Source organism: Equus asinus, chromosome 7, assembly GCF_041296235.1.
Source record: "Equus asinus isolate D_3611 breed Donkey chromosome 7, EquAss-T2T_v2, whole genome shotgun sequence".
In the NCBI taxonomy this organism is placed as follows: Eukaryota; Metazoa; Chordata; class Mammalia; order Perissodactyla; family Equidae; genus Equus; species Equus asinus.
The window spans coordinates 88,683,969-88,711,085 of record NC_091796.1 but is presented as its reverse complement, the minus strand read 5'-3'; the positions used below and the strand labels follow the sequence as shown (position 1 = coordinate 88,711,085).

The 27,117-nt window shown below is 36.2% G+C and overlaps 1 protein-coding gene across 3 annotated transcripts in view; it reads right to left on the bottom strand.

Annotated features, from left to right (window-relative positions):
• TSHR (thyroid stimulating hormone receptor) overlaps positions 1 to 27,117 on the bottom strand; it is a 155,689-nt gene that overhangs the window by 59,488 nt on the left and 69,084 nt on the right. For 2 of the 3 annotated variants that reach the window (XM_070514150.1, XM_014846747.3), the window contains exons 3-4: positions 7,417 to 7,488; positions 2,841 to 2,915 (exon numbers count right to left, since the gene is read on the bottom strand). In XM_070514150.1, coding sequence (XP_070370251.1) covers positions 2,841 to 2,915; positions 7,417 to 7,488 — 147 coding nt within the window. The remainder of the gene's footprint in view (positions 1 to 2,840; positions 2,916 to 7,416; positions 7,489 to 27,117) is intronic. The other variant, XM_070514151.1, reaches the window with a different exon arrangement.

Below are 27,117 nucleotides of genomic sequence, written 5' to 3'. Positions count from 1 at the left end.
GAAGCTGATCCAGACCTAGAAAGAAGTATGACAATTTGCCAAGTCATTAAAAAGATGTTTTCTTGTAACTTATACAACAAAGAGAAAAAGGCAAGTACTACTCCAACTGCTCTTCATAAGTTTTTACAAAGAAATAAAACATTTTATTTCTAAATATTTATAATGTTTAAATTATAGTATGCTAAATAAATATTAGTTTTACTATTTTTTACACTCCTATACACTCATCACCAACAGTAAGAGCAATTTTAATGTTTTGACAAAAATTTTTAAAAGTCACAAAACAATCGTCATTTTTTTATTGATTATTCAGATTGCTTTGCACAGTTTCAGCCTGCACTGTTTTACGATTCTGTGTTCATGCGGAGCAGGGATTGCCTGTATTTTAAACCCAGAAGACATTTTTTGTTTTGTGCAGCAAGGTTCATTAATATTTACCTTTCCTGTTTCTTGTCATTTCCTCCTACAGGATCATTTTCCTTTTGCTTTAAAAATTCTGTTTAGCAGTTTCTTTAATATGAGCCTAATGGTGATAGATTCTCTCATTTTTTGTTTGCTTGACATGTCTTTCTTTTGCCTTCAATTTTGAAGAATCTTTTTGTTGAGCTGGCAGATATTTGCTGTTGTTATTTTCATTGTTTTGCTCTTTGTAGATATCTTTCTATTGCTTTATGGCTTCTATCATTCCTGTTGAGAAGTCAGCTATCAGTCTTCTTGTTACTTCATTGAAAGTATTACGTATTTTTTTCCTCTGGCTGCTTTTTATGATTTTCTTTTTGTCTTGAATTTTTAGCACTTTTAATATGGTGTGCCTTGATATGGTTTTCTTTGTATTTATCCTTTTGGGCTTTGCAGTACTTTTTACATTTATGACTTGATGTCTCTTATGAGTTTTGGAAAATTCTCTTCAAATATTGCTTCTCCCAATCTTTCTTCTTTTTCTTGGGGTCCAATTATAGGCGTGTTAGACTATTTACTGTGCCATATATTTCTTATTTTCTTTTTCTCTCCATGCTTCAGGCTGGATATATTCTTCTGACCTATCTTCTAGGTTTCTAATTCTCGTTTGAGCTGTGTTTAATCTGTTGTTAAACTCAAACATTTAGATTTTATTTTAGTTATTGAAGTTTTAAGTTCTAGAGTTTCCATTTAATCCTTTTTAAAAATAGTTTCCAGTTCTATTCTGAAATCTGTATCTTGCCATTTAAATTTTTGAATGTTTTAATTATAGTTATTTTAAAGTCTATGTCTGATAATTCCAATATGTGAATCTCCTGCGGATCTTTCTCTGTTGTCTGTTTTCTTCTCTTGAAATTTTTCCATAAATTCTTGTTTCGTTTTTTAAAAAAAGTTTGGGGTATGCTTAGTTATTTTTTATTGATTCAAAGCTGGATTTAGTATTTGTGAGGGCTCATCTGTTTCCCATTATCCCATACTTCTAAGATGAAGCTCTTTAGGGAATCCCAGCTAAAATTCTGAGGTGTTACTAGGAGCCACCCTGCTTTGTAAACCCTGAGCTCCAATTTTTATTTCTCTAGCCCTATGAGACTGCCTAAACCTCTAGCCAGTCCATCAGCCTTTCAGCTATTGCATACAAGTCAGCAAATACCTCAAGGGGAAAATGATCAAATGTTGTTTTGGGATTTCTTCTTTCCCCTCAAGTTCTTTCTGCCATCATAACACTCAAATACCTTCAAATAGCTTTTTTTTTTTAATCAGGCTCCTCTGTTGTTCTCAGACTGATGGTTTATCTGATAATGTAAGCTAGCCTACCATAGCTGGGAACAATTTTCTGGGTCTCAGTATTCTTGAAGGCAGCATAATGTAGTGCATAGGGAAAGAATTTTTGAGTCAGTTGTTTATGGCATAAAAATTCTGGTCCTGTTCCTTAGTACTGTGTGACCTAGGAAAACATTTTCAGCCTCGCTGCATTTATGTTTTTCTTATATTAATGTAGAAATAATAATCTCTACCTCACATGGTTGTTTTTTGAGTGTTAAATGAGGGTTAAATAAAGTATATAAACTATTTAGCATAATGTTTAGAACATACTAAGTATTTGTAGATGATAGGTATTTTTGGTTCTTCATTAAGAAATAGAATTAATATTTCATAATATGTGGCTGCTTAAAAGAATGTAGTGTGATTATGTAAAATTTTGTATAGGTTGTAATGTACTAGAGAAAAGCACCAGAGTAATTATTTTGATGTGTATTGATTGGTTTTTATGTCTAGGCACTGTGCTAAATGCTTCCATGCATTGTATCATTCAATATTTATATAACCAAATGAAACTGGAACTCTTATTACTCTTATTTTACAAATGAGGAAACTAAGGCTAGGAAAGATTGCCTGACTTGTCCAGGATTAGATAGTGAGTAGGCAGAGACGCCAGAAGTCAAAACCAACTCTCACCTACTCCAAAGCCAGAGTTCTTAACCCCACTCCTGATCTAATCTCACAAAACTACATTTCTCTTTCCTAATTAAGGAAAAAATGTTAGTTTTGTAGAATCTTGCACAGACCCTGCAATCAAGTAGGTAGTCAGTAAATATTTACTGACTCACCAACATCCACACCAATAAAATCTGCTGTCACAGTTGTAACCAAATGAAATGACAATTCAGAGAGGACTTCTAATCTGGTCTTTGACTTCCAATCATGGAAGTGACAATTGGGATGGATTAACATAAACTGAGAGTGAGAACAAGAATTTAATCATAAACAGAAATTTTGACTCATGATCTAGAAACCAGCTGTTATTGCCACCTGGAGCCTCCAAATTATCAATCAAGAGTGGTTGTGGGTGGAGTCTATGCTGTACCGTTTGTTGTACTTACATGTGAGTCATTTTACTCAAATTGTAGAAGGAATGTGATTCCAGCCGCTGCAGACTTGTGTCTATTGATAAATAGCTGAACGTCACAAAAATATAAGACAAAGTAGAAAGTTAGTAGGGTTGTGACATCCAAATTTACTCTTAATTTTCATGTAACTTCTTTGTGAGGGGCCTCCCAGATCATGCAACATGCACAACTCTCATTGTTTCTCCCCAATTATATTAAAATTAGTTACTACTTTTTTAAGGATCCCATGTTACCTAAAAGTTTCCCAATACTTTAAGTTCTATTCATCCTTCGGGTTTATTCAGCTTACTTCACAATGTTTCCCCAATTTCCTGATTAGGTCAAATTTCCCATAGTATATCCTCAAAGCACTATGAACTTCTCCTTTCACTAATTGTCACCATGCAAATATCCAACTGTTTGGATGGTATTTGAATTATGCTGTCTCATGTTACTATGAGTTCTCTGAAATGGAGAACAGTGTCTGTTTTTGGTGGCCAGTGAATCTTGAGTGCCTTTCATAGTGTATGACATGTGGTACATCAGTAAATGTGTTAAGTGAATGAATGAATGAATGAATGAATACGTGAGTTACTCAAAATAGCAGAAAATGAAAGACATTAGAAAAGAACAAAAGAATGGAAAAGAGGCATTTTTAATGTAGTACCTAATGGCACGGGATTAGAAACATAGTTTCAAAGAAGATAAAGAGAAATCCACAAGTCTTTAGTAGAACATTCCATACGGTAGTGACTAAATATCCTCTCAAGACTTCTCTTCTTGATTTTGATGAAGCTGAAAAGTCATGATTCATCTTGAACTTTGTAAGCAAAAGATAACTCAAATAGAAGTTTTAAGGGGCCAGCCTGGTGGTGCCCCGGTTGAGTTCACGTGTTCCGCTTCAGCGGCCCGGGGTTTGCTGGTTCAGATTCCTGGTGTGGACTTACGCACTGCTTGTCAAGCCATGCTGTGGCAGGCATCTCACATATAAAGTAGAGGAAGATGGGCATGGGTGTTAGGTCAGGGCCAGCCTTCCTCGGCAAAAAGAAGAGGATTGGTGGCAGATGTTAGTTCAGGGCAAATCATTCTCAAAAAAAAAAATTTTAAGTACTAAAGAGAAACTTCTAAATACAACTTGTCAAGAATACATAAGGAATGATGTTTCAAATAGTATCCTCAAATTCCATCTTGTAATGAGAATGACTACTGCAGCCAAACTCAATGACTGCTTTTTACTGAGAGGCATTTCCATGACATTTGGGAAAATTAATGATTAGCAGATGGCATCCACCTGTACCATAGCAGAGATTCTCAACCCTGGCCAAACACTTGAACTACCAGGAAGGTTTTAAAAGACGCAGATGTCTAAGACGAGGGCCAGGATAATTAAACAGAGTTTATGAGGGATGGAGCAAACACTTTTATTTTTACAAAGCTTCCAAGATGATTCTAATGTGCAGGCAAGGTTGAGAACCACTGGTCTATAGTTTGAACTGAATCTGCCAGTAAAATATTTTCAGTAATACAGCGTTTGTAAGAGGAGCACTGACTATTCCATTCGAGATTTTATTATGGTTATTATGAGTATTCTAATGGCCCTGTACTTTCTGTTTTGAATTATCTATTCTCTAAACAGTTATCTTTTGATTTTTCAGGTCTCCCAAGCCATTGCCATTTGTGGATAACATTACATAAATTATTTTGATCCAAATATCATATCTCTAACATGGAGTAAACAATGGAAGATGTTGAAAAGAATTAGTTTACAGTGTAGGGAATGTGGAGGTTTATAATGGATGAAGCTGAGCGATCTGAGGGTAAGATTAATTTTGAAGGCTGCAAACTTGTGTTCCTAACTTCGCATCATGTCCATTGCGCCAAATTTTCTTCCGAATTTCTTAGTTTAGAAGTGTGAGGCATTCTCAAGGTTTTATTGTGACTGTCATTCAGCCTATGTGATAATAACCAAAGTTCTAGTTTCTTCAATCAAATGATACCTCCTTAGAGGGCTCTCATAGATCGGCTGTAAAAACAGCACATAGGAGCCATTTATTCAGTGGGATGAAAAGAATGATTCCCTGCTTCTTATCTCATTTTTATAACCAGGAAAAATCAGATCCTACCTCTTCAAGTATCTTCTTAGCACATAAGTCTTATGTAATCAATAGGGTGCCCATACCATGTATCATCCAAACTAGGATATTTTTGCGAGTTAAAACAGGGTGCTAATCATTATGCCAGAATAATAGATGGGAATTTGTACTGTCCCAGGCAAACTTACCTAGGGTTAACCTGGTGATCTCTCCCTTGCCCCCTAGATATACTAGCCCTTTAACTATTATTCCTGTACATGTGTGTGCTTTCATTCAACAAACATCTATGGAACATCTACTCTATGTGAGTAAATGGGCATTGACAAAACAGACCTGTTCCCTAGCTTCTAGGAGTTCCCACTAGTGGGAGACACAGAAGGGTAAATGACATTAACATATAGGGTGAAAAGCGCTCTGATGTTGGTCAGGAAATGCTTAACCCAGACTGGGGAATCTAGTCTAGAACAGTCTCCCCGAAGGAAGCTCCGACAGGGCCTTCAAGTCTGCCTGGATGTCCTGTTTATCTCTGTCAACCCTCCGTTTATTGCCCATCACTTTTATTTCAAACCTTCTCAAGCTTCCAACTCTGCCAGCTCCACCCTCAATATTAGTAGATAATCTTTTAATAATTTGTAGAACAGATTGAAACCTTTAGATGAGAATTCCTTGAATTCCCCTCCAATAAGCCTATTAATTTACTCACACCTGCCCCATCTCTTATATCACTTTCTTTTACATCGTAAATGGTGATCATCTTCTGTAGAGAGTCAATCCCTCTATTTGGATCCCCTCTCCTCCTGTTTCCTCAGGATCTCAGGCTCTTGAAATTGTTCTTTCTTCACTTTTTTTAGCACCTCCCTCTCTACTGACGCCTTTCCCTGGTCCTGCTTACATCCACCTGATTATGACTTATCACTCGCTTAGGAAGGAAACTGGAGGCTCCATGAGTTTTGTCAACTGTTGAAAGCAAAGCATCTAATGAAGTGACAGGCACAAAATATGGCTCAATAAATATTTGTTGAATGAATGTGTAAGCATATCCAAGTGGAGACACCAAGTGGGCAATTTTATAAGGGAATGAGAGAAAAAGGAAGAGCTAAAGGGAAATTTGAAGTTTTTAGCTTACAGTTCACTAAATGGTGGTACTCTTAAAAGGAGATAGAGTAGAGAAGGAGCAGTTTAGGAGGAAGGTGATGACTTTATTTTGAATATGCTGAGTCTGTGGTGCCTGTGGGACATCAAGGTGATGATATTTGGAACGAAGTTTGTAATGCAGGTCTGAATTGTAAAAACAAGTCAGGGCTAGAGATAATCATCTAGGAATTAGTGGTATTAGGTAATAGTGAAGCCAAAGGAGTTGGAGGTGTTCACTCAAGGAGAGGAGTGTATAGAGGAATTAGGACAAAAGAAACAAAGGAAGAATCGTATTTAAGGAATTGAGTGAAATGAAATGAAATAAGAAACCAGGAAAGGAGACAGAGGAAGAACAGCCAGGGTAAGAGGATACAAAGAGGGATGAGAGAACAATATCAAGGAAACCAAAAGAGGAAAGAACTTGAAGAAGGAAGGGCTGGTGAGGAACATTAAAAACTACAGAGATGTTCAGTTAGAATGGTTTCTCGGCCTCAGCACTACTGACATTTGGATAATTCTTTGTTGTGGTGGGTATCCTATGCTTTGTAGGATGTTAGCAGATCCTTTGCCTCTACCTGTTAGCTGTGAGAAGCACCCCCCACTCTAGTTGTCACAACCAAAAATGTCAAAGGTCCCTCAAAAGACACAATAGACACTCAATAAATCATCACAAAATGAATAAATTTAGCATGAAACTACAGGTTGCTCCTGGTTGTAATGTCATTTGGTGTGCCTGAATTACCTTCATCGCTTGTCAGAATCAATTAAATGAGATAAAGACCTGGTTCATTTCGTATACAGATACACTGTTCGTCAACTCAGCATGGAAGTCCTTTTTCTCCTCACTCTGAGTGTATAGAAATTCAGTTTTCTAAGGTTTAGAATTATTTTTAATTCTTTTCTTTTTAAGTGAGAGAAATCAAATCATTGGCTACATTTATGACAAAATGTAAACATTTGTACCAGTCGTGAAAAGTGACTCAAGAATTGGTAACTAGGATGGATAGATTACAGACAGATATGTAAATTGGTTTATGGAAGAGATTCTCAGCTAAGATTTTGCCACATCCCAAGATATATTAAAATACATTAAGAATTATTAAATTCTCAAGGCCAAATGAATTTAAATTTGCTTTAGGTTTAAAAAATATTTAGGAATTAGGAAGTGGAGATAGAGCAAAATCAAAAAAGCATCTTGTACATAAAATTTTCACATATATTAGAAATGTAGATGTCATAGCCTTATGCAAGTACAATACACAAGAATTTTCTTGATAGAACACATTTAGGAAATAACATGTCACAATTGCAAAATTCTCTTTATATTAAAAGAAATGACTTACATCCTGGAAATATTCGGCAGATTTGAAAACGCACGACTGGGAATGGTTTTCAGATGAGTCTCTGTAAACTTCCTAAGAAAATAACAGTTACAAAATTAGAGTTTTAACAGTTGGACTTTTCTAATAAATAACCTTAATTATAAAGACAAATTATTAGAAGCATGCTGGTCCTTACAATACATATTTCATCATACGTAATCAACAAAAATAATACTTGATGAGAAAACAAACATACAATTTTTTCCCCAACAAAACAGGAATTGAGAATGAGACTCAAATGCAGAAAATAAATCTTCAAACCATCTTTGAATTAGCAGTAAATAGAATACCTTGTCTAACATCATATTCCATTTTTAACTGAAGGGCAACTTAATATAGTCATCAGTTTATTAGGACCACTGAATTCATATCATGCACTTGTCAATAGAAATGTCTTAGAATGCCATCAGAATATATATCAAGAGGAATTAAATGCATTTGATATATCTTATAGATTTAAAATAGTCTGTCTCCCCACCAAGGTGCTCCATTTTTTGACTTCCTTTCTTTGCCATAGCAACTGCTTGAATAGAATCCTGTATGGAAAAAGATGTACCTACTGTTCTAACTCACCTTGCAAAAAGACAGTGCCTCACCATGCTTATCTTCTCCACGGGTCTGTTTTTGCTATTTAAATATTGGTAATCACCCATCATCCACTTACTACCTTATTTAAGATGTTAGACTAATATCTTAATACACAAATACAAATACAAAATTGCATATTTTCCCTCTAGGCTTCAGGGTTATTTCTCAACATGCTATATTCTTGATGTAGGCATTCTTTGAACTACTAATTTTTGCAGTGATTGAAATATATTTAGAGCTTCCTGTTTCCTGTTCCGTATGTCAGGAACCTGGAAGTCACCCCTCCAGCCTAACAACAAATAAAAACTGAACAGCCTGAAAAATCAACAACTCATCTTGGATCCATAAGAGAGGGGAAGACATAGGGCAAACCAATGCCCCCAAGATTGGAGAGACAGTGACTACAGAGAGTCCTGGCTTTCCAAAGCAGAGACTCATGAGCGAAACCACCAGGGAAGCAATGCCAGGGTAGAAAAACCTGAACTTCGATTGAAGAATTGCTGGAGGCACAGTGTGGACAACTCAGAGTTGAAACTCCAAGGGACCCAGTCAGAAGGGGTTCCTCCAGAATTTTGTGAGATTTACCTCTAGGAGCTTGACCAGGTTCTAACAATAAATATCTAAGCAAAGGGAGGGGAAACGGAACCATTTGGAAATAACACCAGAGCACTCTGTTCTTAACAAGGCTTGCCCTCAGGGGAAACAACTTAACCAAAGCCTAGCTGACCTGGAGGAGGGAAACACCCAACTCCTGCCCACTCTAGCCATCCTGTCCTACCCAAGGGGAGAGAAAAATCTGAGAAAACCTTGTGAAGTTCACAGTCCAGAGGCACAGGCTCGCTAAAAGCCTGAGACCTAATCATAGGATCATAGAATGCTTCCCCTCGTCCAACATCTCACCACCACGTTACTAAAGGCCTATTCAAGCAGTTCCTTTTACCTGGTATATTGTGTTTGTCTATCAAGAAATGTATCTGTAATTTGCCTAATCAAAGCATCAGCAGGGCCAAGTTAGCTTATAGAAGGACCTATTAACTTGGGGGTGGGGGGGAGGTGATGTGAATGACAAAAGAGGAGACTGTCAGCCTCTTCCAACACTTGGTGTTTCAGCATGAAACCCAATGTTGTCTTAATAATATGATTTCAGGAATTCAGGTCCCAGAAATTGCCTACCCTCCCTCACGGGTCTCCCACTTACATTCCCTTAATTGGATTGATTAAAAGCCTGTTGGTCCAGAGCCAAGATTCTCAAGTTAAAAAGATACGAGAATAACAAGTCATTTGACTAAAATCTCCAAGTAAAATTGGGCCATGCCAAAGGAAAACAAAGGATACAATACACACCTGTTGGGAATCACTCAAGGAGATCAAGTTTCTTAAGCTCAAAGATAGTCTTACTTATAGAGCACATCGTAAGGCATGGATCCAAGGGCCTATTTATCATAAGATTGCACACACTGCTTGTAGGTAATGTGGACCTAATTTATAACTTTAATTGGCTAAAAAGTTGGGGGTTTACTCTGTGTTCAAAAGTAAATAATATATTTAATTAAAAGGAAAATTAGAGTAAGGTTACAATCATTTCTAAAAATTTGACTTGGAATAGAAATAGCATCTAAATGCAATTTATTATTCTTTGGGTTAAAGGTTCAAATAATGTTTATATCCTTTCCCATGTGTGAATTTCTGAAATAGAGAATACATGTTTCTTGAATTCTCTCTCTTTCACACACATAAACACACACTTTAAGTTAGAACAAAGATCGTCTCCTACTAGTGAGTGAGTTGCAGGTGATGAGGTTCAGGACACACTCTCCCAAAATACGGCACCTTGGCATATTGAATATTTTAAGCTGGAGGAATTTGAGAAATGGCAAGTGGAGGATGGACTCTCTGACTCTCCTTCTCCCCTGAAGTAGGTCATAAGACCCTCATGTGGGAGGTACCATCCTATAGCTAGAGGAGAGGAGCATCTTTGTCTCTCAAGACACCAAGAGGAATCTAAACAAACAGACCTTGTTAAGTTCTCCCTGTTTACTACCTTTAAACCTCATACCCCTTTGTCCTATCACATTTTTCCATAACTTTCCACTCTCCATCAAATTGGCATAAACACACTCAGGTTTATCATATCTTCAGGTCTTCATTTCCTTATGAAGGCTTCCATGTCCTGTAAAACTTACACTAAATAAATGCATATGTTTTTCTCTTGTAAATTTGTCTTTTGTTACAGGGTCTCAGCTGAGAAACTAGAAGAGTAGAAAGAAAAATATATTTTTTCCTCCCCTACAGTTTCTGGTGACAAGATGGGATAGTAAAAGGCTGGGATACTCCACTAGCCTTGGAGACTGCAATTGAGGTCTGGGACAACTGACATAAAGTCGGCAGAAGGTAAAAATTCTTACCATGTCAGTTTCCTGGATCTCTGCTTTGGTGGTCAGTCAAGAAAGGAAGGTAAAAATTTCTCTTTGCCCCTTCCTTTCTAAATTCAGATTAGCAGGAAAAAACTTTTGTAAGAATTAGTTCTTTGGATGCTGACTCTTGTGACTTTGGTTTTGAGAACCTGTTGGTTATTGGTCCTTTTCCTCCCAGGGACAGCTATTGCTTTCCTGTTTGTTTTGTTTCGTGTCCTGAGAGCTTCACTTGGTTTTCCACCTGCCAGAGTGTGCAGGTTGTTGGTTATCTTTTATGTAATTCACCTAGGAAACAAAGATTTTGTGTTTATCAAAATAATTTCTTGTGCTTTATGTTGTCTTTCTCAGGCCTTTTGATGACTTAACAAACCTAATCTTCTTAATATTAAAAGATCTAAAGGTTTTGTTTACAACTATGTAAACTTCTGTATTTGCCTTTAAAATCTTTTATTGTCACTTTGGTTAAATAGATGACCAAGATCTTATTTAATCAAGTGTTCAAACCTTTTGACATTTTTGACAAACTTCCCCACATCAAATTCTAAATAAAATCATTTTAATTTTGAGCTAACTTTGAGATTTCCCAGATGGCCCTTGCCAAACAAACTTAAAAAGAGCCCATATGATCAATCACTCTTCTTGCTGCATTTTCATAAATAATTAGGCCAAGTTTAATGAGAATAGACTTATTTTTTGCAAAAACATTGGGTTAGCTTTGGTAGAAATGGAGGTGATTGTAGAGAAAAATTTTGTTTCAGTGAAAAACTATAACCCACCTTTGTGAATGTTCACTATCTTTGAGCTATTTTCATTTCTTTGTAAACTGGATCCTTACTATGCATTTTGTTAGTAATTAGTGTTTCCAATTTTTCTCCCACTTCCTGACTTGGCATCACTAAAAACTAAAACTGCCCATTTCTCAAAGCCCTGTAGGCTGAAGGGGGATGCTGATGTAAACTTTTAGGAAATCACCATGACAGATCATGTATGGCTACTCTTTGTGCCTACTGCTGTGTGGCCATTCAGAAAGTTCACTGGAACACCCAATGCCATCACCAGAGATACTCAAACTGCAAACTGGGAAATTCATTAGATTGTTAATGCCTGTCCTTACTCTACCATCTAAAGATGCTTTGAGCCTAATATCTAGAAACCTTGACTAACGACCCCCTAGACTCAAAAACCAAGTTTATAGTTTGTTCTAACCATTAACCTTTGTTTTTCTTTATTTCCATAGAAATGTCCCTCATTAAATGCCTGATTGCTAACACCATATAGAGGCCTAACTTATGTGGGGGAGCAGAATTGGCCACCCCAAAATATATTTCTTTGGCTTGATTTTTTTTTTAAGATTTTATTTTATTTTCCTTTTTCTCCCCAAAGCCCCCTGGTACATAGTTGTATATTCTTTATTGTGGGTCCTTCTAGTTGTGGCATGTGGGACGCTGCCTCAGCGTGGTTTGATGAGCAGTGCCATGTCCGCACCCAGGATTCGAACCAACGAAACACTGGGCCGCCTGCAGTGGAGCGTGTGAACTTAACCACTCGGTCACGGGGCCAGCCCCTTTGGCTTGATTATTTTTAAGGACAAAAGACTCTGAAAGAAACTTTGACCTTCCCCAAGTGCCTAAAAGAATTTAAGATACAAGGCGTGTTCCAGGAAGGAGCTAGCACCATCAGATAACTATAGTATAACATAAACTAGGTGTGATAGACAGGGAGGAACCTAACAAAGGCTTTTTAATCAAAGTCCTCTCCATCTCTCATTGTTTTTACAAGGCATGGTCAACAATTATTTATCAAACATTTGCTTTTCCATCTCCATGTAAATTCCCTTCCTCCTCTTTGAAGTCCCAAACCACTACCTCCAACATCCTCCTTTGTCTTTAGCTGAGGATGGTTTTTTAGGTGGTGGCTTCGGCTATTTTGGCGAGTGGCTGAGATTTCCCTGGTTTCTCCCATGTATATATGTTATTAAACTTTGTTTTATTTTCTCCTGTTATTCTGTCTCCATGTTAATTTAATTCTTAACCAGCCAGATGGACCTAGAGGGTAGAGAAGTGGTTCTTGCTCCCCTACACTTACATGGGTGCCCTATCCCCACACATATCACCAGCTCCTGAAATGAGACACAACTGCTTAGAACTGACCCAATCCTAGGACTAAGAGACTCGTTCAATGGGCTATGGGACAATCTACCAACCAAGCTTCTAGACTATCGAACTTCTTGGGGAAAGTTTCAGACAGGGGATTGACAGGGTTCTAGACATGCTACCAAAATACAGCACCTTGGTATGTTGAATATTTTAAACTGGAAGAATTTGAGAAATGGCAGGTGCCGCAAGGACTCTCTGACTCCCTTTCTCTATTATGTGTACATAATCTGAAAAAATAAACCCATTAATAAGTTGAAGTTTCTTTTTCACTTCTGGTGCAAGTTGCCTCCCTAAAATTCACCACATATTAGCTTAAACTTTGCCTAATTAACATAAAAATATGTAAGAAGAAGTTTCTTCCAAGGCATCTATTTCTCTTCAAGTAAGGAACAAAATTCATTGCCTAGGACATGGCATCTAGCTAATTAAATAAAGAAGATACCATATTTATTTACAGAGCTTTTGTTCCATTTCCCCCAATCGTTTTGCTATAAGATGAGAGTCGTGGAGAATAAATAATTGTAATATATGAATGCCTTGCCTACCCTTCGCCAACCCCAGATGCGTGAGCCTTAATCCTTATAAAGTTTCCTGGCGGTTTTGTTATCCAGTAATTTTGTAGCCTCAGCTAATTGATGTGTGTTTATCATCAACCTGTTTCTCTTTTTGTCCCCCTATCTAGGGGCAAGCAGCTGGATGTTCTTTCCATTGTCTACATTTCCAAAAGCAGAACTTTTATTCAAAGAATCTTGTGACATTGTAATTACTGCTTTAAAAGTAGAGGAGAGAGAAAAAAAAGCAAATGATTGTGATTATTTGGCCAAAATAGTTTATTTTACTTTCAGAATACATTTTGAATATTTGTGGAAAAGGAAAAATATGTACCTAGGTATATATTCTTTTGACAAACGCATTAGAAAAGCTTCCAGCTTTTACACTATTGTCCAAAGAATTAGCATCAAAATAGTATTCGTTTCATATGAAAATACACAAAGTACTGAAGAGACTCTGTTTTTTATTTGGCTTTGATGGTTCAAAATAAGAAGGCAATGATTATTCTCTCAGAAATAGAATGAAGAATCTTGGAAAACTGATCTCATACAAATAGTACCAACATTTACTACTAATGACTAAGGCATCACTATAACTCATGGGAGAAAGGGCTCACAGCTATAGTTTCATATCCTAAGTGGAGTATGTACATTTAATAGTTAAACAAGCCGGGTTTTGGGTATGGAAAGTCCAAGAGAGAATAAATATTTAAGCTGGGTGATGCAATTTAATTTATTTTCTACGACTTATTTAACCAAGAATGATCAGTGAGGATATGACTTAGAGTCAAATGTTTCCTTTGGGCCCTGCTGAGGGCAAGATTTATATTTCTTAGATGTCTTCATTTAGAAAATATAATGCAGAAATAGAAATGCATGTGAAACACTATTGATTGACTTGAAGATTTTGCAGAATCGGATCCAGTTTTAAGTACTGTCTTTTCTTGTTTTTGTGGTAGCGATGGTGGAGGGAAATCTGGTTAATGCTGGCAAAGAGAGCAGATGGGTCTCTATTTCCAAGAAGAACAGTTGGTGTAATTAAATCTCTTACAGTAATCTTGCATGATAGTAGTCTCATTTCACTGAAATGTTATCAACATGTAAATCCAATCAACATTCCGACATTTTGTTTCTTACAAGGTTTCTGGAATAGTAAATACATAGTTTATGTGTATGTGTGCATATGTGGGTGTGGGTTTTAATTAATGCATATTTCTTACAACAGCCCCTACTTAATAAAGAATGTAAAGTATGAGCATGTCTGAATTTTCTTGAATTGAAAAACCTTTTTTGCCATGGCTAAGCTTGTGTGATCCAGAAAGACCAAAGTTCCCATTTACGTGTCGCATTTTTGGTCTCTTGGCAATCAGGCTGAGCAATTTTGTGATTCTGCATGAGGCTTATTCGCTTAATATCCACATCTGTATTTCAAGAGCCCTCTGTATTAAATACCTGTGTCAGTCAAACAACTGATATTTCATTTCATTGAGATGTGCCAAGTGTATGACAGTGAACTAGTCAAGACAACCATAGAAAGTGCTGGTAGTAGAAAAAGAGGGAATTGGTGCAAATAATTCAGATACTTACATAGTGTGGATTATAAACTGGACAATATTAATATAATTTTAATGTGACACTTATCATTTGACCCAGTGTTTTTCCTTTGTTGAGAAGAAATTCTCACTGGTGAATTTGTTTTATTATTGTGCAATTTTTTTACATAGTTTGTCAAGAGTTGTGAGAGAGCACAGCAAGCAAGGGAATTAAAATCAGGGACATAGACCCAGAAGGATCGTGCAGTCAAACATGTGGACTTTTTACATATAGACTGTACTTTTAAATGTGAAAGTATCTTAAATCTGTACTATGTTGTGTTTTCTGGTTTTGGTGGTAGAATGGATTTTAGTCAGTGTTGCTGCTGAATTATTTACAAATAATACAAAAATAGCAGGTGGTGTCTGTGATGCAAGGTGTGAAACTGCAGCTGAAATAGTGTAACACACTGCCCAGATTCCAAGGGCACCTGTGAGTCATCATTTTGGGACAGAATATTCTGTCTGGGCTTTAATTTTTGTGACTTGAGCCTCAGAAACCCAGGCAATGGCTTGACAGATTTGGCTTATGGAAATTGTCCAGCTTAGGCCGTCTGGGAGAGTTTTCTATGTGCAACGCTTGGTTTAGGTCTCCAGATTTTAAAATATTTAATTTGGTTTTATTTCATTATTTGTGATAACTTTTATACTGAAACTTTTTTCCACAAGTTTGAAGTATAATTTACATTCAGTAAGATGCACAAATCTTAACTACTATATACTTAAGTATACTTATACTGTACATACAGGTACACATATATCCTTGTGACCAGGACCTGAACAAAATTGAGAATATCTCCATCACCCTAGAAAGTTCTCTTGTGCCCCATTCCAATCAGTAATCTCACTCTTCTCAGAAGATAATCACTATTCTGATTTCTAGGACACAGACTGCTTATTTATTAACTTCGCATAAATATAATTATACATTAGTCACGCTTTTCTGTCTGACTTCTTTCGTTCAACATAATGTTTTTGAGATCTGTTCATGTTGTTAGATGTATCAGCAATTGTTTTTTATTGCCAATTATGAATACATATAATTTGTTTATTCATTCTCTAGTTGATATTTTTCCAGTTTGGGGCTATTATGAATAAATATTCTATAAGTATCCACATACAAATCTTTTTATGGGCATATGCAATCATTGTTCTTGGGTTAATACCTAGGAATGGGATTTATGGATCATAGGTAAGTATATACTTAACTATAATAGAAATTTCCAGTTTCCAAATTGATTGCACCATGCTCACCCTTATCAGTGATGGATGGGACTGTAGTTAATGCACATCCTCACCAACAGCTGGTATTATCAGTCTTTTCAATTTTACCCATTCTGGTAGGTGTGTATGTATAACTTTCTTAATTGGTATTTTTAATTACTAAAGTATTTGGAGAAATGCACGGTTGAGTAAAAATGTTTATTTGTATACACGTGTGAACATTAATTTTATGTGTCAACCTGACTAGACTATGGAGTGCCCAGATGATTGCTTAAATGTTATTCTGAGTGTGTCTGTGGGGGTGTTTCTGGATGGGATTCACATTTGAATAGGTAGACACAGTAAAGCAGATTGCCCTCCCCAACGCAGATGTGCCTTATCCAATCCACTGAAGGCCTGAATAGAATAAAAGACTGCATAAGAAAGAATGCTTCCTCTCTGCCTGACTATCTTCAAGTTGGGACATTGGTTTTCTCCTACCTTTGGACTCAGACTCAAACTGGAACTTATACCAGCAGCAATCTTGATTCTCAGCCCTTTGGACTCAGACTGGAACTATACCATCAGCTCTCCTTGTGTCTCCACCTTTCTGAATGCAGATCTTAGACTTCTCAGCCTCCATTATTGCGTGAGCCAATTCCTTATAATAAAGTCAATCTCTCTTTCTTTATGTCTCTGTCTTCCTCTCTCTCTATATATACAGATAGAGACAGATATGTAGATAAATAAACTCTTGATTCTGTTTCTCTGGAGAACCCAGACTAATACAACAAAGATCTAAATTGAAAATAATAATAAACACCTACATAGCACTCATTGTGCCAAGCACTATAAAAGTGCATGACGCTTATTATTATATCTTCATAACAGCCCTGTGAGTTAGACAGCATTATTACCCCCATTTTACAGATGACGATCTGAGATAGAGAAAGGTTAAATAACGCGCTAAGAGCCACACAGGTGTTAAGTAGGAGATCAGAGTTTCAATCACAGGCAAAAAAGACAGAAGATTCGCTAGTCTACTCTACTGCTGTTCTGCAAACTGTACAATGTGGATAATAATACTCCCTACCTCATAGGGTTGCTACGAAGATTTAATAAATTATTATTAGAAGCACTTAGAACAATGTTCAACACCTAGTGAACACTAGATAAGTGTTTTTGTTGAAGAAACAAAAATATACAAATCAGTTTGCCAATTTATTATTTGATGATGAGAAATATAACTATCACATAGACCATAATATTCATGTTGGCATGTTCATTTTTTCTTGTGGGCAGACTTTTGAAGGGAACCAAGACAGATTTAGAAGATTGCTTAAAGAGCCGAGATAAAATTAATAGAATTGATATAATAAGCACCTACAGAATAAAAGAAGTTAAGCTTCAGCTCCACTGTTCTCTTTTCCTCTATTATTTCTATCCTGGTTGCAAAGTTAGCTGAAAACTTGGGTAACAATAGGGTTTGATAACTTATAAAGAGGCAATCTAGGAAGAATTCTTTTTCATGAAGCATTGTCAGGGTTTATTTTTACCATCTGTGTTCCATCAGTACAAGAAGGAAGAGGTTTCAGCTGCCTTTTGACTGGGCTGCCCGGTCCCAATTCTGCTAATAGCTATCTCTGTGACTTTAGGTATATTATAAACTCTCTGAGCCTCAATTATTTTTCATGTGTGGAGAATAATATCTTTTCTCATTAATTCACAGGATTATAATGAGAATCATGTAAAATAATCTAATTGAAATTAAATTGAAATTTTTGTGATTGTGATTATAATAGTATTAATAATTTTTATAATTAACAAGGATTTAACTTCTTATCTCAAAATATTTGCCCTATTATAAGGATAAAGAAGTGGCTGAGAGAGAACAGAGGTTTTTGTTTTTAAACTGAACTTGGTTCTGATTTGGGGAATGGTGTAAGGCAGAGGCTGAAATTAGTTCAAAAATGACTCAAGGCCCCATGTGACCCAGGCTCACTGGAATGTCATTTTCAAAGGAGTATCATTAACATAATGAATTCCCATCTTTACTTGTGGGACTTAAAGAACACTAAAGGGGAACCATTCATAATTCTCACAACACGTCTTAAAAAGTCCGTTCCTTTGCTTCTCCATTCTTGCAAAGCCATTCCTGCTAAACCTCCAAAATTCTTTGTCAAGTTTCTTCCTCCTTTTCTCTTTCTACTTCATTTTTTCTTAAAAGTGTTGGGTTATATAAACTGACCTCGCCTTACTGGTTATTTCTGCCTCCTTTTTAGATGCTACCTTACCCTACCCGTTTTCCTGATTTTGTACCTCAAATTGTACAAAAAAAATGACTCATAAAGAGTCTTCCTTGAGGGGAAGATGGGAGGCACAAGCTAATAAATATTGTCCCGGCCCAAAGAATTTTATTTAAAAAATAACATTAAGATGTTTTCTCACAACAGTTGTAAAATCAATGACTTTTTATAAGACTACAAACACTCAGTTCGCCATACCATTAGACCATCTGTGGGTAAGGTTTTCTAATAGCCATTTTCTGAAATCATTTCAGCTGGAGGACAAAATAAATAGCCTTAAAATCACCAAAACCTCATTTTTTTCCCCTATGAAATGATTTACAGGGTTTCATTGTTACTTCAACCTTGTGGGCAACCTTTATTAATATTATTACCATATCCAGCATCCAATTGAGCAAACTTGAATTTGTGTGTGTGCAAGAGAAAGTGCTATTAACATGTCAGGATATCAACACACCTTGGATTAGATTTTCCTCGCTTTAAGAAGAATCACTACATTTCCCTTTCTTAGTCCAGGCTGCCCAGAAGCAGAGGCTGAGGCAATGATTTGTGTGCAAGTGATTTGTGAAGGAAGTGTTCCCAGGAGAAAGTGTAGAGGGACAGAGGGAAGCAGGACAGGAAAAAATGAGAAGGCAAGCGAGGGTGTGACTTCAGGCCAAGTCCCGGCCTCAGCAGGGTCCCACAGAGGAGCTCTGGAGTGTAAATCATGCCTTAGAGTTTGTCCTAACTCAAGGAAAGCCAGGGGGCTTTCATAGTCCCAGATCAGTCCATTGGAAACTCCTCAAATCAGCTCCAGGAATTCCTCCAGAGAGAAGCCATGATTTCTAGAAGCTGAAGCTCATAGAAGTTGGGAAAGGGGAAACAATAAAACATAGAAACAACAAAAGCAATCTAAACTGATGTAGTTGGAGCACGAGAGTGTCTGCTATTCCCACTCTTAGTTATGCATAGAAAAGTAATATAGGAACAAAATGTTGGCAGCTTACTAGGTGCCTGCTGCTAGGCTAAATGTTTTACATTGATGATTTTATGTAAGCCTCACAACACTCCAATGATATAAATAGTATTAATTCCCATTTTACAAGTAGGGAAACTGAGGTTCAGTAAGGTTAATTGACTTTCTCAAGGTCATAGAGCAAATGAATTGGCGAGATTTGAACCCAGGCCCTCCGAAGCCAGAGCTGAAGCTGCCCTGGGAAAAAGGTAAGAAAAGCTCTTTTATGGATTGATGAAGCTTTCTATTCCATTACCTTTTTGCCTGAATGGTCAATCATTGAAGAAGACATGAGAAAGTTTGTACCAGGATTAAGGTCTCCTGAGAAAGAAAGATTTTACCCCTTCCCTCCTGAGCTGAGACGTTACTAGAACCTCTTTAAAGGACTAAGATGGTTCTCAGTGAGATCTATTGAAAGGAAAAGACACCCAGGGGAACCCCTTGATGGAACTCATCTGAGTGGTGGGGCAATCTGGACCGCTGACCTAGACTCTACCTGAGTTTAAACAGTTATGGAACTAAGAGTGGTTCCGTGCTGGGTGGACCCACGGCTGGGTCGTCTCTCTAAACCAAATCACTATGGAAATATTTACTTGTCTTGAGAATATAAGCCAGGACATTCTAATTTTGGTACCCAAACATGGACCTTGCTTGGCGTGAGTGTAAGATCTTCCCTCTTTGAAGACACTTTATTCCAGGCAGGGTCCTGGAAGAGCAGTGGTTTCATTGCTGCAGTTGCTATTTATACCCGCTCTTAGGGAGCAAAACTGACTTTGTGAAAAAAGTCAGCCTCCGCAATTTTCAATAATTTGAGGGCGAGATGGAGAGGGGATTAAACAAACTGCCTTTCCTCTTTACAACTCCCTGGCAACAAGACACTTGAGGCAGATGTTTTGCGTTCATGAAATTATCCTTTAGATTTTTAGCTTCCCTAACTATTTAGAAATGAAATGAGTTTAGATTTATGTTTTCATTGATACAGCAGTGGTAATGGCTTAAAAAAAACAAATTATAACATAAAAGAGATTGTTTATCTGTTTTATTTTCTTTCAGCATATCCACTTGGAAAAAAGGAAAACGTAATTGGACTGTTTTCTTTCATTAACCTGACAAGCATTGAAAACACATTCAATCTTTAGACACATGTATGGTTTTTCTGATAGTTTCCTGTGGATCCTTTATGCATGCTAAATGAACATTTCAAAGTGTTCACAGAAACCAAAAAATTATTACTTAGTTGGTTGCAATTTGCAACTTTCTCCCCATTCTTTGGATTACCTGTAAAATTGTTCCCTCTCCCTCACTCGAAACGTGAGCAAAACAAACCTAAGGAATAGGCTCATTAATGATAGCAAAAAATATAGAGAGATGGATAGGTAAATTGCAACGTCCAAAGACAAGGAATTGGTTAAACAAATTATGGTGCATCATTAAATGAAATATTATTCTGCCACTAAAATTTATCTAGAAGATGCATGAAAAGAACCTGAGAAAATCTTTAACATGTAACACTAGGTAAAAAAGAATCAGTTACTAAAGAGTACATGTATTCTAAAACTTTTACATAAATTGCACAAGAAAACTTCTAAATAGATATACAGTAAAATGTTAGTAGAAGTTCTCAGGGAGTGTGCCTAGAAATATTTAAAATTTTCTTTTTGTAATTTGTACTTTCTAATTCATCTACAAAAAACATGTATTTCATTTGTAATGAAAGGAAAGTTATTAACCACTTAAAACGTGTGGCTAGGTGGTGCAGGGTTGGATCAACATTACTTGTAACTATGAGCATGCTCTATAGTTCTAGAAGAGTCATTTTTTCATTAAAAGTTCAAAAGCATGGCAATTGGGGGTTGAGGATAGTGGAAAGAGAAAGTACTGGTTCTTTCCACCCAGTAGCCATAAACTCCCTTTATAGAGTAGATCTGCAGTGTCCACCACAATAGTCATGGCCACATGTGACCACTGAGCCCTTGCAATGCAGCTAGTCTGAATTAACATGTACTATAAGTATAAAATACACACTGAATTGTGAAGGCTTAATGAGGAAAGACAAGTAAAACATCTCGTTAATAATACTTTATTTTGATTACATATTAAAATTATAATTTTTTGGATATACTAATTTAATTTAATATACTATTAAAAAGAATTTCACCTGTTTCTTTTTACTTTGTTTAATGCGGTAACTAGAAATTTTTAAATTACGTATGTGGACTGCATTAGCTTTCTCTTGAACCGCACTGGCATGTTAAAGGCTCAGCCTTAACATTCTATGTCTCTGAACCACGAAAGATTTTTAGGAAGTTCTTCTAAATACGTGAGATACTAAAACAGAATTGAAAGAGAATGAAGCAACTGTAGATTTAAGAAACAATATGTATTTTAAAAATCTGAAACAAGACACTGTTGGTGTTCTACAGCCGTAAAGTATAAATAAATAAGGAACAGTATAGAAAGAATTGCCCTTAAAATATATTTATTTCTCCAAATCGAAGCTGAATGTTTTTCCTAAACAACACACCTGATATTTTTACCATGACTCAAATGATTATTCAATTAAAAATAAGGTTTTTTGATAAACATATTCATTACGATGTTAATGAAGATAGCCAGGGCCACGCCCACTTTGCCTACTGTATGTGTAGTTCCTTCAAAGGTACGACTCTATGTAGGGACGCAAACTGGATGGTGACTGGACGCCAAGAGCGTAGTGGCAGGGTGGAGGGAACCCACGGTCTTCCAAGTAGAATGCTCTATGGGTCACTGACAGGTCAGCTTTCCATTTCCCCTGTCCCCAGTTGCAAGATTGAGGACAGGTTTGTAAGATCCAGGGCTTACGCAGGGCGCATCTGGAGACTGAAATCTATGGGAGGAAAACCTAGCGATTTCTTACTTGTTTTACTCATCAAGGCAATGAGTCAGAGCTTCCTGGTTCCCAGCACACTTCAGCTTTCACAGATAGGTCTAAAGTTTTATAGCATCATAATTTTATATGAAATTTTATATGAAAAGGGCGGCAAAACATGGTATGTACCCCTAAAAAACTTCCAGTGTCATAATGGAAAAACATCATGACCAAAAAGGCACGTTTGCTGTCTGTGTATTGTATACAGAAATCCCTTCCTATTGACAATCCTCTTGATTAAAGCAAAAAAGATAATAAAGCCACAGACATGTTTCCTCCTGACAATCTTCTCAATTGAAAAAGCGATAAAAATGAAACCACATGATTTTCCGTTTTGAATGAAATAGTCTAAGCGGGTGGGAAATCCAAATGCATCTGGGTGTGGGAGGTCATATTCAGATAGCTCATTCAGAATGATAGAAACACTTACCAGTAAAGCTCTTTTTTGGGTGAGGCCATTGAATGCAGAAAAGTTGGTTTCATAAAACAAAAAATCATTGGAAAAAGAATGTAACAAACATTTATCTCCCAGCATGATTTTTAAATAGTGCTTCTATGTGTCTTAATTCATTGAGAGAGAAAAGGATTAATACCAAAATATCTCATCCCCTATCATAATTAAATAGAATTTACTGTCTATCTACTATTTGCTGTTTACTTCTACAAATATAATCTGCTCACTGAATTTACTTTCAATAAAATTCAGAGTAAGAATTTCAGATTTTTAAAGAAAATGTGCAATTTTTAGAAAAAAGAAAAGAAAAATTTTAAAGAAATTTTTTTAGAGAAAATTACTTTGATATGTTAACCTGGACTCAGTCTTTGAGGCGAAAAATGAATTTAACGAAATGCAATACAATTTTTTTCTTGACATTAAGTAAAGCAACAGTTTTCTGTGGTCTTTTAGCCAAGAGACAAGGGGAAAAAAAATGAACTCGGTCTATTATTTTTAGACTTCACAGAGCAGGCAATTGAAAGTTCCCTGTGAAAGTGACTTTTTTTCCTCAAGGGCTCTTGAGGGTTCACAGTGGAACATCAACGGCCTTGTTTTTTCAGAGTTTGTATCAGCCATTCTCAACTGCCCTCTTTGTGTGATAAATATGCTCCCGTAATTGTAGGTACTCAGTTTCCAGAACCTACCAATGCCATTCCTTAAACATCAAGGGGCTGCTGTTTATGACAAAACAGGCTTTATGCAGGACTCTCTGAACTCAACATAATTACCAGCACATCCATGTTATACTGTAGCCCAAAGTGCAGTGTTAGGTAACTACACAACATAAAATTATTTGGAGGCACTTCTAGAGAATTATTTTTATAGTGCTGAGGCTTGGAAATTCCAGACAATGTTGGGTAGTCTCAACAAACTATGGAACAGACAACTGGCAAGGACGCAGAGTTCCTGGTATATTTTTTTTAAAGAAAGGCCAAGTTATTATTCACCCTCTTTTCTTTAGGAAAATGTCAAATGTTTTGATCACATCATAGGCCACCAGGTAGCCCAACGTAGGATAGTTTCCCAGCATGGCCATACTCATTTCTACCACTTAGTACAGAAAATTTTTTTATATCCATGAAATAAGCATAAAGATACTTTGGTTGACTTGGGTTTTTCCCCATCAATACATTTTAAAACCCCAAATCAAGTCACATATATTTTTATTTATTTTTTCTCCATAAAAAACATAAATAATAGCTACTATTCATAGAATTTTTCTATGTCCTAGGCTCTATGCTAATACTGTTAAGATGTATTTTCTCATTTAATTCTTACAATGATATGTGAGGTGTACCATGATCATCTTTATCTTATAGATTAGGAAACTGAAAATTAGAGAGGTTAAGTAATTTGTCCAAGGACCATAAGACTGTACACACAGACACACACACACGCACCCTCTCAAATCTTAACCACTTTGTCACATTGCTTCTCTGAATGTATTTTATACTGAATAGTATCCATAACTATTCATGACTATTATATGGCAGAAGGCTATAAATAGACTGGAGGATGTGCATGCAGAACTGCAATAATCCAAATCAGAACAATCCTTTTTTTCCTCTTTCTTTCCTTCTCGCCCTCCTGCCTTCCATTTTTTCCTTCACTCTTATGCCTCATGGTCTGCCCTTCTAGGGTTTGAAACATAATTGAGAAGTTAATATACATAATCCTCAAAAGTAAATCATAGAAGAGTTTGATAACACTGAGTAAAATAAGATGAAGAGAAAATAGGTACTCATAATTTTTTTTAATTCCCCAAACATTTCTATCACCAAAATAGGAATGCTTTCTCAAAAATATGAAAATATTTTAGTTTTAAGTAGAAAAAGTTGAGTGGGATAACCCTGGAGAAATCAAATTATGCCTTTGTTATGGTTTTTAATTTCTTTGAGTTTATCAGATAATTCAGATTTTCTATTTCTTCTTGTGTCATTTGTCTGGTTATTTTTTATTGTGTGCAGGACAATGTATACGAAAAAAAATGTGGAAATAATTTGAGGCCTAGAATTATCTTCCTCCAGGGAGGATATACATTTGCCTTTGGCAGGTGGTTAGGGGCACCAGCAATCTTAGATCACCTTAATCCAATTATAGGGACTGACATGATTGGAAACTGTAGTTCAGTCCCAAGTTTTTTCCAGTTACTCCCTACTCTTAGGTGGAGCCTTTTGGGATCCCAACTCAATGTGTGAGGGTTTACCAGAGACCCCTTCTTAACAGAAGTTAAGTTAGCTTTTTTGTTTTTGTTGTTAACCATTTAGCTCTGTGGGACTGCCAAAACCTCTGCTCAACTTCTCCTTTATCTACCTCTTCCAGAATCATCAGCCACTCCTAGGACTAACCTCTATGGTTTCTTTTTCCTCCTCTTTGTTTCATAATTCATATACCTTGATGGTATAAGATTAAAAAGAAATTTTTTTTATCACGCTTTGTTACTTGTTTTCAGCAGGAGTGGTTTAGTTATGCACGTGTTTTGTGCCATCTTATTATGAATATTCGTGGAAGCAGAAATCCTTTACACTTTGTTTTTAATATTTTACCATTGGTCTGCGATTTCTTAAGTTTGTTTTGCATATGTGCATATTTCTTTTTCATAATATGGAAGATTTATGGTCCACTTTTAATTCTTCTAGTAATTTTCTTGTCACCTTCTAAAATATAACTTTATATAATACAGTAAGTTCTATCTTTCTTTAACCAATATCTATTAGTTCCCCACTCTGAATAGTATTTTTACAATATTTTCAGTTTCTTTCACCTCCTTGCTTTTCTCTCCTCCTACGTTTATTTTGCTTAGTAATATACTTAATCTTAGATCAGCCCTAAATAATATACTTTGAACATGAGGAAATCAGTATACTTAAACTACCTCCCATCTTCTTTTCTCTCTAGATTCTGATTTTTGTTAGTTATATTATTTATACAAAGTGACAATTTATTACATTTATAATCTGTTCTGTAACCACAATTCCCTCAAATTATTTTAACCTTAGTTCTACATACAAAATGATAATGCTCACAGCTGGTTCTTTTGTTACAGGCAGTGCATTTATATCTTGGTTGACTTAAGTTTGCTAATCATTTTTTTAAAAACTCATGTAGTCTGTATTTCCCTAAGATTTTGCACATTTGAAAAAAGTTATTGCATATATGAACAGTTAGTAAAGGGTCTATTTAGCAATCACACTTTATTTCTGTGAGAACTTTTCAGACATGACTCTATTCTTCCTAGCACCGAATGTGGAAAAGTTTGAAGTTACCTTAATCCTTTTGCTTTTAAGAGGAGATCTTTATGTCTCTCCTCCCTGGATACTCTTGGGCTATTTCTTTTCCTTTGAAGTCCATTAACTTTACTAGATTGTACCTAGGTATTAGTAAATATTTATGTCTGCTCTTATATTGTGTGTCCTTTAATTCTATAGATTCAAGTCTCCTTTTATTTCAGGAGTTTTCTTGACATGTATTTGGACATTTTTGTGCTCCATTTGATCTGTTCTTGTCTTTTATTTATTTTTTGTTTGTTTTTTTATTTTTAGGGAAAGATTCACCCTGAGTTAACATCTGTTGCCACTCTTCCTCTCTTTTTCTCTCCCAAAAGCCCCAGTGCGTGGTTGTATATCCTAGTTGTAAGTCCTTCTAGTTCTTCTATGTGAGGCCCCACCACAGCATGGCAACTGACAGACAGGTGGTGTGGTTCTGCTACTGGAACAGGAACCTGGGCTGCCGAAGTGATGAGAGCACCGAACTTTAACCACTAGACCATCAGGGCTGGCTCTGTTCTTGTCTTTTAAAACGTGTTGCACCTGTTGGATTTCCTTCTGTGTTCTTTATCTGCCATTTTTTTCTCCACTGTAGGCTTTATTCTTTTCTATTTCATTTTGCTCAGTTTTCTCAAGATATCTTCAATGACTTGACTGTAATTTCAGCATTGACAGCATTTCTGTTGCCATCAAGGTTTATTTCTGTGATAAATTAATTTTTCTCTTTTATTTCTATCCCAAGATCTGCCAACTAATTTTTTAAAAGATTTATGTTTTATTTGCATGACCTTATAAACCAATGTGACTGTAATAAAAGAATTTTTTAAAAATATTACGTTGTTTTATTCTTTTCTCCTTGAGACTCTGTATCTCAGCCTTAAAGTCCTGATTCAGCAGTGCTATTTGATTTATTAAGTTTTATGAACTCACAGACAACTCTTTGGCCACAATTTTTATCTCCTCTACAGCAATAAAAATATTTTGGTGAGTGTTTTTTTGTGGGTTTTATTTGATCAGTTCCTCTTCTTCATTATTTGAATAGTTCTTTTTTTTGCATAAGTCCTATGGTAATTCTGTTTTGATAATGAAGGGGTTTTCTCTGGATGTAGCAGACAATGTACAAGAATAGGTGAAGGGTCAGAGAGGTGTTCTAGGAAGATTTTTCAGTTCACATCAAGGTCCCAAATA